Genomic DNA, 14,740 nt, shown 5'->3' with positions numbered 1-14,740 from the left:
TTCACAATAGCCATCATAATAAATATATATGGACGCAATTATTGAGGCACTGATTTATAAAATGCCTTCAATGAAGTCAATTAGTATAATTGAAGAAGCAATATGGGCTCGAAATTTGACAAGTGAGATGGTCCAGTCCAGCACACAACTAGAAAAAAACATGTGGTTACCAATTCAAGCAAATTAGTCTCAATTGGGTCTCCATGTGGTAGGTCCATTTTCCAAAGAAATTTGGCTCCTGTTGCTTTCCTCTTATCGTCACATGTATGGGTATAAATTACTCTAACGCAATATGTTTTTTTTTTTAATATTATATATATTCTACTGAAAAAATATATATTATTTTTAAAATAAAATAAAAAATCATTTCAGAGATATAAATCGATTCCTCAGGTTGATTAGAAGCCAGTGGGAGAATATGGAGTATTTATGAATGTACGTGGGAACCTCAATCAATAGCCTTTTAATATCCGATTCTATGATACGTGTGGTGGGCACTCCATCCCTTGTTCGGTCTTTTCTGATATCAGACGAGATTCAATGACCCAAAAATTGTCTCAAAAATTTATATATTGGTACACATAAAAACTCTTATGATAACGTTGTGCTACATGCTAATTTTATGAGATGAATCTCCTACTTAATTCAACGCATAAAAAAATATTATTTTTTATTTTTAAAATATTACTTTTTACAATATACATGTCCACTCATCTCATTGACCTTCTCGTAGAGACCCGCCTAAAACAATGGGTCCATTACGTTCTGAACGTGATCCAATGATTCAAAACTTTCTTGGTGCCTTGGAATCATAAAACACGAGATCTGGATCTATATCTTCAGCTATTGGATTGGGTCAGGCCGCGTAAAAATCAGTAATAATCGGATCTATTGTCTCGAACCTACACCACTTGTAGGCCTCAAAATCCACATTCCACAACACCAGGACCAGTATGCGTCCAGTCCCATTTAGGAATTGAGCCACAAAAAGGAATTAAAACTGAAAATTCACCTATATATATTTAAGATTTATATTATTTCTCTGTCAAAACTCGTGCAAAATACCAAAATTAAAAAGACAAATGATGGAAAAAAACTTTTAAAAATCCCAAATCAGTCCATCTTTTCAAAAAATTGAAGTCAAATACACATTCAAAACCGTTACCTATAGATCTGGTTCAGGATCAATTGTTTTTCCCCATTTTTTTAAAATGTTAAAGGCTAAAATTTCACCTCATCCTACAATGCGGAGCTGGGGGAACAAAATTACGTGTGTTGTTTAATGTATTAGCTAGACTTGGCTACGAGTAGCTCCAAGATACACTACAAAAAAACTGTGAAATAGAACCGGTACTTTAGCAGCGGTTAAGAAACCGATTTAATTGTATTCCTTAATCCCAACGGTATTTTATAACCGATGCTAAAAACGATTCAAGTGATAGGTATTACGCGCGGTTCATTTTCCGCTCCAGTTAATCAATATTTGCAGCGGTCGTTACAACACGCTTCTATACACGTTTAATTAAAGCGGTTTTAAACCGCTGTTACAGATATACCTTCCGAAGCGGTTAAAAACCGCTGGTATCATTGAGTATTAGAAGCGTTTATATAACCGCTTCGGAAAACCATAACAACCGCGGGTAGTGTTGTTCTGTAGAAGTGGTTTCACGGACCGCTTCGGATTTCCGATGCTAAAGGTTTCACACGTAATTAAAAGATAGGTTTTACACATCCCAAATCTATTTGGCATTAGCTTCCTCTCTTTCTTTGTTCGACGAAGTCAAAGATTTATTTGTCCTCATCTTCAACAGAAATTTCTTTACTTTTGGTTTTGTGGGTAATTATTTTTCTTTCTCTGTGTTTTTTTATGGTTTCTCCTCTTCACATGTAGTTGCTGGTTGAAGGATTTTAATTCATTTTAGTTGGGGTTTTGATTGTAGATCAGTATATTCTCTCGATTACTGCCTTATTCATGTTTATATCTTTGAAGGATTAGGAAAAATTTTCATTCTTAATTTGTTTTCAATTATAGTAAATTTGATGTTCGAGATTGATAAAAATGGGATGACCATTGTTAATGAGTTTTATATCTGAAAAATTACTTAATTTTACATATTCTGCGGATGCAAATGTCTTAGAAACTGGAATTTTTACTACAAAAAGTAATGAACAGAAACACAACTCTTGTAATCAACTTTTGGTTATAAAAGTTGTTTGGAATATTTATATTTCCTTGCACACTTGGATTAAATTTTGCTCATAAAAGTATTTTTTAACAAAGTTTGAATTATTTGAATATTAGATTTATATTTCCTTCTTATGCTATCATCAACTTTTCCTTCTAATATTTGACTAAGTTTAATTCAACTAATTAAGTTCAAAGATTACTAATTACATAATCTTGTCCAATTTTTTAATATTTGACCATTACAACAGAAAAATAAAATAGTTTTAATATTGCACACTGGTGAACATTAGAATTCATTAAAATTTCACCATTAGAGATATTTTTACTATTTAATAAAGAAAACAATATTTGTTATCATAATTAAGTTGTGTTAATAATTGACAATAGTTAACAAAAATTGGATGTACTATATGCGCAATTAAGTTATTTTTCCAAATTATTTAAGTTTTTATGAATATTTATTTTTTTGTTTGTAAACTTGTAGAAATAATTGAATTGGATCGAAAGATGAAGGAATGGATGACTTCTCCACGTGGCAGCCTTGAGTATCGGGTGGGAATCTTATATTTTTTACGTTTTGCATTTGGTGAAGCGACTCAAGAAGTCACTAAACCATGTCCTTGTTGCAAATGCATAAATTCATTGAATCATAACCGAGAGACCGTATATGAGCTGATGATAAATGGTATCTTACAAGATTATCGGATCTGGAATTTTCATGGGGAAAAACTAACAGTACGAGATCATGATAGTTTCAACAATGAATTTCAGGATTCGGTTCAACAAGTTTTTGAATTTATTAGCCATGAGCCCGTGGTACAAGAGATGTTATGTGATGCATTTGGAATGCACGAAGGTTCTACAAGTAATGAAAACAATATTGGCGCATCGACGAGTCATACATCAATGGAGTCTAATGTGAAAGATTTTTATCAATTAATAGAGGATGGGAAACAACAGTTATATGTCGGTTGCACAGAGTTTTCTAAACTAACGTTCCTTGTTGAGTTATTTCAATTGAAAGTGAGTGAAAAATGGAGTGATATTTCATTTACGGCATTGTTGGACTTTCTTTGTCGAGTACTTCCATATGATGTTCATGTGCCTGCGTCTTTTTATGAAGCAAAGAAATTAATTTCTAAATTAGGACTTCATTATGAAAAGATACATGCTTGTCCAAATGATTTCATGATTTATTGGGGGGAGACTGAGAATGAGCAAGCTTGCAAAGTGTGTCACCTTTCAAGATGGAAAAATTTGCAGAAACCGTCGAAGCAGTCATGTAAAGGTAGGAAAAAACGTATTTTGGTTAAAATTCCATCCAAGGTCTTTTGGTATTTTCCATTGAAATCAAGACTGCAACGATTATTCATGTCATCCAAGACATCTGAGAGTATGCAGTGGCATTTCAAGAAGCGTGTGTCTAATGGAACTCTGAGGCACCCAGCTGATTCTCAAGCATGGAAGGCGTTTGATGAACGACATTGTGAATTTGCTTCTGATCCTAGAAACGTACGTTTGGGACTCACCACCGATGGATTTAATCCATTTAAAAATCAAAGTACTGCGCATAGTACTTGGCCTGTTGTCCTATTGCCTTACAATTTGCCACCTTGGGAATGCATGAAGCCTCATTCTATCATATTATCCACACTTATTCCAGGTCCAAAAGCACCTGGAAATGATATCGATGTGTATTTACGCCCTTTGTTGACTGAATTGAAAGATTTGTGGGAAAATGGGATTGCTACATATGACGCTTGTGACAAGGAAATGTTTCAAATGCGGGCCGCATTACTTTGGACAATCAGTGACTTTCCTGGTTTGGGATGCTTATCTGGATGGAATACATATGCAAAGAACGCATGTCCAACTTGTGCTGATAAGACTGATGCATTGTACTTGAAGCATGGTAAAAAATGGTCATTTAGAGGGCATCGTCGTTTTCTACCACCTGATGCAGAAATTCGAACAATGTCCAGTTATGGCAAGCCAGAGCATCGTGAGTTAGACTTGGTGCCACTATCTGGATCTGATGTTCTTAGAATGACTTTGAACAAGAATGTGGTTTTTGGTAAGAGTAGTGCTTCAAAACCAGCTGCGAAAATAAAAACCGGGTCAATGGAACAAATGTGGAGAAAAAAAAGTATATTTTTCAGCTTACCATATTGGGAATTTAATTTGATTCGACAAAATCTGGATCCGATGCACATTGAAAAAAATGTTTGTGATAACATTGTCGGAACACTTTTAGATGATTCCACAAAGAGTAAAGATAATTATGCCGCACGTAAAGATTTAAAAATTTTGGGTATTATGAAACAATTATGGCCACGGACACAACCAGATGGTGCAGAGTATTTGCCACCTGCATGTTTTTGTTTGACCAAAGCTGAAAAAAAAATATTTTGTTCTGTATTGAAAGATATCCGTGTTCCTGATAGTTTGTCTTCTGACATTTCAAAGTGTGTGGATATTGGACGTTGTAGGATCATGGGTCTAAAAAGTCATGATTGTCATATCATGATAGAGCAGTTCCTTCCAATAGCTCTTCGTCGCGTGTTGTCAAAAAAAGTGACCGCACCACTTATTGTTTTGTGTGAGTATTTTAGGGCAGTCTGTGCAAAGTCCTTACAAGAACAAGAATTACAGAAGGCGAAGAGGGAGTTGTTTTGGCTTTATGTCAATTAGAGAGAATTTTTCCTCCGTCCTTTTTCACAGTAATGGTTCATTTGGTGGTACATTCAGCTTATGAAGCAAGAGTTGCTGGGCCAGTAAATTATCGGTGGATGTATCCAATTGAAAGGTATTTGGGGAAACTTAAAAATTTTGTCAAAAATAAAGCACGTCCAGAGGCCAATATTGCAGAAGCATATATAGCAGATGAATGTGTTGTGTTTTGTTCTCGTTATTTGGATGGGAACAATTCATTTAACAATCAAAGAACACGACACATAGAGACACCTGATATTGAGTTTTCTGCGCTCCCAATGTTTCCACAAGTAGGGCGACCGACAAAAGGGCATCAAATAGTTACTTTGGATGACAAAACTCGAAACCAAGCTCATAGATATATTCTCTCTAATTGTACAGCATTGCAACCATATCGTGAGTAAGTATCATTTGTTGAATACACAGTTTGTTTAGTTTTTTGTAAACAATATAATTTTCTAACTTTTATTATTGACATTATTGTATAGTGAACTGAAAAATGAATTGAAGAGAAGACATAGATATGGTCAGCGTCCAAGTAATTCTCAATTAGATGACATGGTTAGACTGCAATTTCCAGAATGGTTTGCAAGACGAGTAAGTAACATATGTCATTCATTTATATTGCAAGTGTATTGATAGATTGATTACCTATTGAAATTTTTATTTCTCAGGGTGAATGTATTATTTATACCTTGTAGGTTGATCGTGAAAATGAACAGATTGAAAACTTAGATTTGAGGGTACTTTCACGTGGTCCAAATCCAATAGCATTTAGTTACCGTGGGTTCAACATAAATGGTTTTGCTTTTCGCACGATTGAATCTGAACAAAGCAAAAAAGTACAAAATAGTGGGGTCATGGTGCAGGCGATGCATGATAATGATGATCGTGAGTCAATCTATTATGGTCGATTAATTGATGTCATCTCGCTTGATTTCGGTGGTCGTGGACGAATTGTTCTTTTTCAATGTGATTGGGTTAACACCACTGTAGGTTTGAAAGTTGATCAATTTGGATTTTCATTGGTGAATTTTTCACGCTTGATACATACAGGAGAACGTGAGGAACATGAACCTTTTGTTTTGGCTTCGCAAGCTCAAATGGTTTATTATGTTCGTGATCCAAAGGACGAGGATTGGTACTGTGTCATTTGTCACACACCAAGAGATACATACAATATGGGTGATGAAGATGACATGGATACAATGCATTTTATTCATAATAATGTTTCTAATATGCAGTTGATATTAGGTGATGTAAATAGTACAGATGTTGAGTTAATTAGAGATGATGTAGAGGGCTCAATGGTTGATATTCTTCCAGAGGTGGAGAATGAAACTGATGATGAAAATCTTGTTTGATCTTTGGATTTTTTTTCATAATATTGAAACTTTCAATACAATTTTTGGCAGATGTGAGATAGTGCTCTAATTTTTTTTTTATGGCTTATTACTGTATCTTTTGATTTTCATTCTAGTTGGTTTCTGCATTTGATCGTGTATTTTGCTCTTGGTTTGGTATTTACTTTGTCAACAAGGATAGATTTAGAGAGGTGGAGACAAATCGTGTGTTGATCCTTTGTTCTTTTGCATTGTGACTGTACTATTTGGTACAGAGACATAACCCTTTATAGTGTTTTAACTAAGCTCTTTGCCATTGCATTTTTTCTTGTGGGTTTATTGATATTTTGTTATCTGGGATGGTTAGTTATGTGCCGGATTCACAAGAGGATTGTAAAGTGGCATAGGAGGATGACAAAGTGGGTACATGTTTGGCCAAGATATGCAGTAGCTCAATTTATTACTGCTGATATTGATAACAATAGTTTTGTGAGGTAGTTCTCAACTATTTGTGAGCAATTTAGGTCTTATCCATTTTGAATTGGAGCGAATAATTTTATGTTCACAAGACATGTATCTCTGTTCTGGTTTTGATAATGATTTGTATTTTATGATGGTTTAATTTTTATACTATTTTGAGTTAGGTGTGTCTATGCATATTTCTAGCCACAGTATTGAGATTGGTTTGGAGAGGGGAAGATAAATTATTATAGCAAATTAGCTTTATTTCTAGCCACAATCTTTGCTCTGTTTTTTTTTTTGGAAGGACATTTTTTATTTCTATATAGTATTTCGATCTGCACAAAAATTATATTGCATTTGGGCTTCTTGCTGTTGTCCTCTTGCACGAATGACTTGAATCATTGAAAGATTAATTAATTTCAATTACAAAAGAAAATGACCCCAAGAATTGAATATTTATTTCTTTGAGTTGGTGCAGTGCAACGAGCCAATGTTATATAGATTATTTCATTGCACCATTATTATTTAATAATGATTTCAATCAAGTTTTTTCTATTATCTTCCAAACTCTTTTATTTGTGAACATGAGAACTACATGTGGGTCATATAATTTCTACTTTCGCTGTTAAACCATCAGTTTTGCTATAATATTTTAATTAATTTATATATATATATATATATATATATATATATATAACTTAAACAAATACGTAGAAGTAGAATCAATGTTCTAAAAAGCATGAAACATTTTGAAGCGTGCGAGCCAAGCTTCAAGCTTTTTAAGCTTAAGCGTGATTACTACGATCTTAAATGTACGCTTAAGCGGAAAAAACCGTTTTTAATTTAAACTATAGTTATAGTTATCTCAAACAAATTAACGGAGTAAATAATAAATGAATATAATAAGTTCAAGTGTAATGCATTAATTCTTTGTTAGATTCTAATTCAATTTATTTAATCATTCATTTCATATCTTTTGTCATCAAACATAAACTAAATTAATTGGTCTAATTTAAAACATTAGCTGTAAAATTCATCAATATGTAATGCATTCACATAAACGCTACACTTAACTATACAATATTGTACATTTCTAACATTGCTAACAATCACTCACTAATAAAATCGCTAATTTATGATCTATTTTTATCTTATTAATCAATTTTGGTTTTAGAAAAGTCACATATATGCGTATTTAACGAGACTTAACATGATCAACTTATGTCTAACCACTTTTAGGCAAAACAAAGCGTTTTGGCGAAACTTCAAGCTTAAACGAGATTAAGCGATAGCGAGACTTAATCAAGCTTTTTAGAACAATGAGTAGAAGTAATTATTTTCATACACCATGTCTTGAAATAAACAGAGCTTTTATTTTATATTTTTTAGAATTCAAGACAGTTATGAAAATCAAAACATTAATTTTTAAATATTAAAATGTTTATACATGATAGTTGTCTAAACAAATATTTAATACATTTTATAATTTAAAAAATAATATTTTATAAGTACATGCTCAAACTGAATCATAATGTGTTAATGATCATCAGGATATAATAAAAGTAACCCCAAAGTTGGAGAAAATATTTTATTTTTAATTAATTAATTTTAATTTAATACAAAATTTATCATAATATATTTTTTAAAAAATAAATTTCAAATGTAAAGCCATTTACCCCGAAACTGATAGAGATTTCTTTTAAAAAAAGGTTTTGTTTATATTATATAAAAGTAATATAAATAGATTTAAATGTAAAAACATATCTCTCCTTATACATAAAAAATATCCCTCTTAGATACCATTTTTTTATTTTTCGAAATTGTCTTAATGTGATATAAGTATTACAATTTTATTTTTATTTGTTTTCTTCAAATTTCAATAATATTTCTCAACTAAACATTATAAATAAGATAAATTGATAAATAAATTTAAAATTTACTTTTATATTATATTATAAATGGGAAAAAATAAATTTAAATATAATATTTATATATAACATACAATATTAAATATATTATATGATTTTATACACACGCAATGCGTGTGTGTGATTATGCTAGTATTTATTAAAATTTAAATCATATTAGATAATAATCTCTATAAATAATAATGACTTTTTAAATAATTTGATTGGTTTTTTTTTGTGAAATTTGATACAGATCACGATTTGTTTCGGAAATTTTTGAAGTTACCTTATTAATATATATATTTTTAAAGTAAAGTTACCATATTTTTATTAAGAGACAAAAAAAATATTATTTACTTCCCTTCACACTTACACTCCCGCCCCCAAAATTCCACTCTCCCGCTTCATTCATGTCGATTCATCTCCCTCCCCCATTTTTCCCTTGATCTGCTTCTACCCATTACCTATTTTTCAGAAATCGTTTGTTACCGTCAAAAAAAAAAAAAAAAAATCGTTCGCTTATTGCCTTGCGAGCTTGATTTGCCACTCCATTCTTCTCTCCTATTCGTGCAAAGCTGAGCCGCTGCTTTTGGATTTGTAAGGTAATTGATTTATGTCTCGCTTTTTGAAGCATTTCCTTCAAACACCTATGCAACGGTTTTCAATTATCTGACTCCCCAATTTTTGAAACTGGATCGTCTCATTGACACACTCAGATTTCAACTGCTCTCTCCTATGTTTCACCGTTTTTTCGTTTCATCGTATGTTACTTTGTTGTTTTTGCTTCTTTTTTTTTTTTAATCAAATGACATACGCTAAATGGGAGAATATATAGGAACTTCGAATTTTAAATTGGCACGATAATATACCTTTTTATATTTCTTGTATCTATTCACGGTTTTGAGTAATGTATTATGGCCAAGTTACAGTCATTTCTTAGTTTTAATTATTTTTCTGCTTTTTTTTTTGTGGTTGTAAGTTCTCTCCATGTCTTTACTGCTTGCAAACAGAGTGTTTATAAAAATTCTAATTGCTTGGATTTCCCAGGGAGCAATAAAAGATATTCTTTTCGTTTGTTTGCCATCAATCATAGTTTATGATGCTGAAAAATTTTCATATTCAATCTGCCTGGAGAATTCTTTTTGTGGTATGATAGCTTAATGTATAATATTAGTTTCCTTAACCAAAGTAGATAATTTTAATTTTTTTTTTAGTTTTTTGCAATGATTGATAGACTGAATATAATTGTGTTGTAGGTAAGTTTCAAAAATGACAAACAAAAGAATGCGAAAATTGATTCTAAATAGCCGAAGACGATCTAGGTGAGAGGAATCAAGTAACAGAGGCGCTAATGATGAAAATGAATCACAAGACATAACATCAAACGAAGGGGTTAATGATGACCAAGGTAAAAATGTCACGAATGTTAAATTATATTTACAATACCAAGGGAAATCATATTTTAATAACATTTTTCAGATGAGAATGAGGACATGCCTTCATCCGAAGCGCAACAAAGAAGACGTGGAAAGACTGTTATGAGGGATATCCATGCATTAGATCCTGGTCGTTTGCTAGTAGTTAAATTCAATGAAAGGGGACAGCCTTACGGTGATCTACAACCAACTCTTGCAAATTTTATTGGGACTGTTGCACGGAATGGGAATGCATTGCCACTACACTATTTAGATTGGAGAAAAATGCCGAGAAAATGTTTGAATGATGCATGGAAGGAAGTTATTGTAAGTTTGTCAAAGTGTTTAAGTTATATTATGAATTTCAAACATTAAGACATTTCATTTTACGTTATAGGCACACTTCGATATCCCCGAACGTCATAGGGGTGTTATAATGCAAATGATGGGGGCTGCTTGGAGACGGTGGAGGACTGAAGTGAAAGCTACATCTTATGATTCGAATATGTCGTTAGAAGAGCTTGTTCAAATACAACTCATTCCTCATGGGCTATCACAACAAACTTGGGAGACTTTGTGTGACTATTGGAAAAAAACCGAGGTAGTAGTTGTATTAATTGCTTTTGACATGTGTTGTGAATATAATTTTATTACAAACTTTTTTGTTAGGATATTTCAAAAATCAATAGAGAAAATGCAAACAAAAAGAAAGGGACTCATGCACAAGGACGCACGAGTATTCCATCATTGGAACATAAGTTTGTAAGACATTTTTCCCTTTACATCTATTTTTATATTGTATATTTCGTGTCATGTTTGCTGCTCTACAGTTTAATGCTATTATTATCTATTGAAATTTTTTAATGAGATTTTTAAATTTAGTACAAGAGATACGGTATAACAATTAGCTTTTATATATGAATTAATGTTGTTAATACTTGGTGTTAAATGTTAATTTGTTATTTTAGTTTCAAGAGAATGGCAGAAAACCATCTCGTATTGAAATACTACATTTGAGTCGGCGAAGTAGCAAGAAAGGAGGTGCGCCTGTTGACGATGAAGCAATACGAGTTGAGGTAATTATGTAATACCTTTCAAATGTTATTTTTATTCTATTAAAAATTTATTTATTTTTCTTAGAATGAGCTTCAAGATGCTGTGCATCGTCACCTCGAAAATAAGCCCGAAGAAACACAACCAATAGAAGTGCACGAGGAGGCATTTCGGTAATTTAGTTATTATTCAATTTTTTTCTCATAAAAACTATTATATATTGTTCAACATTAATTATATTCTTTCATATAGTGATGTTTTTGGACTTGAGCATTCTGGTCGGGTTCGATGTTTAGGAGCTGGTGCACTACCTAGTCAAGTGTTTCCAGAGCAATGCAAACGCAACTTAGTTTATAGGCAAGAGTGCAATCCTACCTTCGCATTCACAGAGGAATTTAGATCAATGACTGAGAAAATTAAAGAAATGGAGGCACGAGAAGCACAACGACAGACAGAAATGGAGCAAATGAGAAGACAAATGCAAGGAAATCAAATTCAAAATTTTGGACAAATTATGCAAAGCATGATGTCTGGAAGTGCTGGAGGATCTCATGGACCAGAGTCATTACCGTCACAGGTAATATTTTTCATAACTTGAAATTGGATAATTGTATGATTCAAATATGAAAGCAAATTTGTTTACTTTTTTTTTTTTGTAGATGGCAACTATGTTGGCAAATATCATACAACAATGTATTAATGCTCCATCAAATGCAGAAGAAAATGCTTGTGGTTCCTCCCCTCCAAGAGAACAAGATTAAATTTTCGCACTGGATCGGTGAGGTTAGTTTTCTGCTAGAGTCTTGTGCTATTATATCTTGATGTTTAATTTACATGGATTTATCATGCGTATTAGAATAAAACTTCGAACAAATTTGCAACATTATCTCAATCATGTGTTTTTATATTATCGTAATAGTGACACTTATTTATGACATTTTTTTTTTCCAAATTGTGACTCCTCTAGCAATTTCTATTAATTTTTTGAGTTTAACTTTCATTTTGCAATTATTATCAATTAACTTTTCTTTTCTTTTTAATTGTCTTCATACATGCTTAATCAATCTATTGTGCTGATTTTTGAATATATTTGGATTATACAGATTCTATTTTTCTGCCGCTTGGACCAAATGCAATGTTCATGGATGACTGATGTGTTGAAGATTTTTGGCATTTTTTTGCATAAACTGCGGGTTCAAACTTAAGAAAGGATTTGTTTTGATGCGTGTCTTTTGCATAAAATGTTTTGTGGATAGAAACAAGAAGATTTTGAGTTGGTTGCATATTCTGGATATTGTCAATCGATTTGGTACTTAGAATTATTATTTTCAAAATTTACTTTTGAATGTTTTACATATTTGATAACGTAAATATTTTGTGAGTTATATAAATTAGTTTTGATGAATGAAATGTGAATATCATAAACTAATTTATGAAATACGGAATTTATTGATTGATGCGAGCCTAAAAAAAAAGGCTTCCAATCGTATACATAAAATAGAAGCGGTTTGATCCGATGCAAACACATCTTATAGAAGCGGTATCTAACCGCTTCTAATAAATTTCATTCGTATCGGGCCAATTCTGCGGCAATAGGTTTGCATCTAGAGCGGTTACAACTATTTCTAAATGTGTCCAACAGAAGTGGTTTTTAACCGCTCCAATAGACACGAAACAGAACCGGTTACAATACTTGCTAAATGCATATTTTCAGCAGCGGTTAACAAGCGTTGCAAAATGCATATCCCAAGCGGCTAAAAACTGGTTCTGTTAAAATAGAATTAGAAACGGTTATAACCGAGGCTGTAGAGGCGTTATAGGAGCGGTTATGTCCGATGCGATAGCTTAACATCCGAAGCGGTAATTAGACTTTCACCACCGGTGATTAATACCGACTCTATAAGAATTAGCGACGGTGAGTACCAAAGCGGTTGTCAAACCGCTTCAAATAATATGGCAACGGTCAAAAACCGCTCCTAAAGGCCATATTTAACAGCTTCTAATGCCATTTTTTTTTGTAGTGATAGGGATGCACGCAATTAGAGTCGAGCTCAAATATCACACTATTCGAGCCTGACTCGATCTTGATTTTGTAAGCACGTACGAGTTCTACTCGAACTCAATCGAATAGCAATTTAAACTTAAGCTCAACTCGTGAAAATATAAAGTTACTCGAGCTCGTACTTGAAAATATCAAAAATTTTGTAGTACAATAAAGCATAACCTCAAGCTTGAAAATTTTAGTTCGTTTGGTTTAAGGGTTTAAATTGTACTACTACATTAATTATATATCCTCTAAAACACGAACACACTTACTAGCTCATTAGCTACTCGAAATATACTCTAGCTTGGTCAAATTAAGCTTGCGTTGAATATTTACCAAATCACTCATAAATAGTTTAACTTGTTTATATCCCTACTCGTGATCAATTGGATATAATTTGCAACAGTGGTCAATTACTGGATCGAAAAATGAATTAAATTTCATATTCAAATAATTAAATTTCTAATAACATGTACTAATTTAATGAGTTGAAATTTGGCACATATGCTTTGGTATAATATATTAGACTTTTTTTTGTTCTTTTTTTTTTTAAAAAAAAATCTGGCCAGGTAAATTGGGATTTGGAATCTGATAAAACAATCTATGGAGTCGGACACTAAGGACCACCGACCATAAATAATCAATCCGTTGAAATAGAACAATTAAATGAGAAAAAAAAAAACGAAATGGAAAAAAAAAACCAATTTATATGACGATTTTGGTAATTTTCTCTTTGCAGTTTCACTGAAAGTTTTGCCTTAGCGAGTTAGTTATGTGAGTTGTCCTTATTACTAGCTAAGGAGAATTATATCGCATTTTAGACATGCTTTTAGACTTCCGCCGGCTTGCTAGCTTAGAGTTGCCCTATTGTTTTTAACTTCTTTATCCAATAATCTTGAAAAAAGATACAGTAAATTTTTTTTAAAAAAAAAAAAAAACCCCTAAATTTTTATGGAATGATAATCCACGTATGGAGCTCAATGAATCTTGATAAATTTAAATCCATTCAAAGTAATGTCTGTGAATTCTTGAATGCTTGAGTTTGATATGTTTATAATCGAGCCGGACTCGAGCTTTATTTAAAGAATATATTAATGGCTAACGAATTTATTTGAGCTTTTATCGAACTTAAAATGCTCAAAAATATAAACTATATATTATAAAAAAAAATATAATATTTTTATTTAAATATAAAGTTATATTCTAATTATAAATAAATTTAGTAAACTTTTATTCACTTGATGTCATAATTAAAAGCATAAAATTTATAAATTAAATATAAAAAAATTATCTAAGAGTTTAACTCATAATGTGTCTATACTAACTAAACTGTTCACGTGTTAAAAAACCGAATATTATAAAATTTGAGCTTCATTCTTTCATCTTGACGTGTTGCGTCAAACGAATTTTTATCAAATCAACCTTCGAATAGTTCACGAACAACTTATTAAATTTACATTGTAGTAAACACTAAAAGATATATATACTTTGTTCGTATCATAAAATCCTATTAAAAGAAGAAAATGCAGCAGTTTTTTAATAGGATTTTACGTGCTTCATCAAACGAGTTTTTATCAAATTTCGAATAGTTCACGAACGACTTATTAAATTTACAT

The 14,740-nt window shown here is 31.9% G+C and overlaps 1 protein-coding gene across 1 annotated transcript; it reads left to right on the top strand.

The window, feature by feature from the left end:
• Nucleotides 1–2,863: 2,863 nt before the first annotated feature.
• Nucleotides 2,864–4,879, top strand: LOC140878261 (uncharacterized). Its single transcript, XM_073281858.1, has one exon. It carries the CDS (start codon nucleotides 2,864–2,866, stop codon nucleotides 4,877–4,879), a length of 2,016 nt encoding a protein of 671 aa, XP_073137959.1.
• The last annotated feature ends 9,861 nt before the right edge of the window (nucleotides 4,880–14,740 follow it).

Source organism: Henckelia pumila, chromosome 2 (genome assembly GCF_033568475.1).
Source record: "Henckelia pumila isolate YLH828 chromosome 2, ASM3356847v2, whole genome shotgun sequence".
NCBI lineage: Eukaryota > Viridiplantae > Streptophyta > Magnoliopsida > Lamiales > Gesneriaceae > Henckelia > Henckelia pumila.
This window is presented reverse-complemented; position numbering and strand designations above follow the sequence as displayed.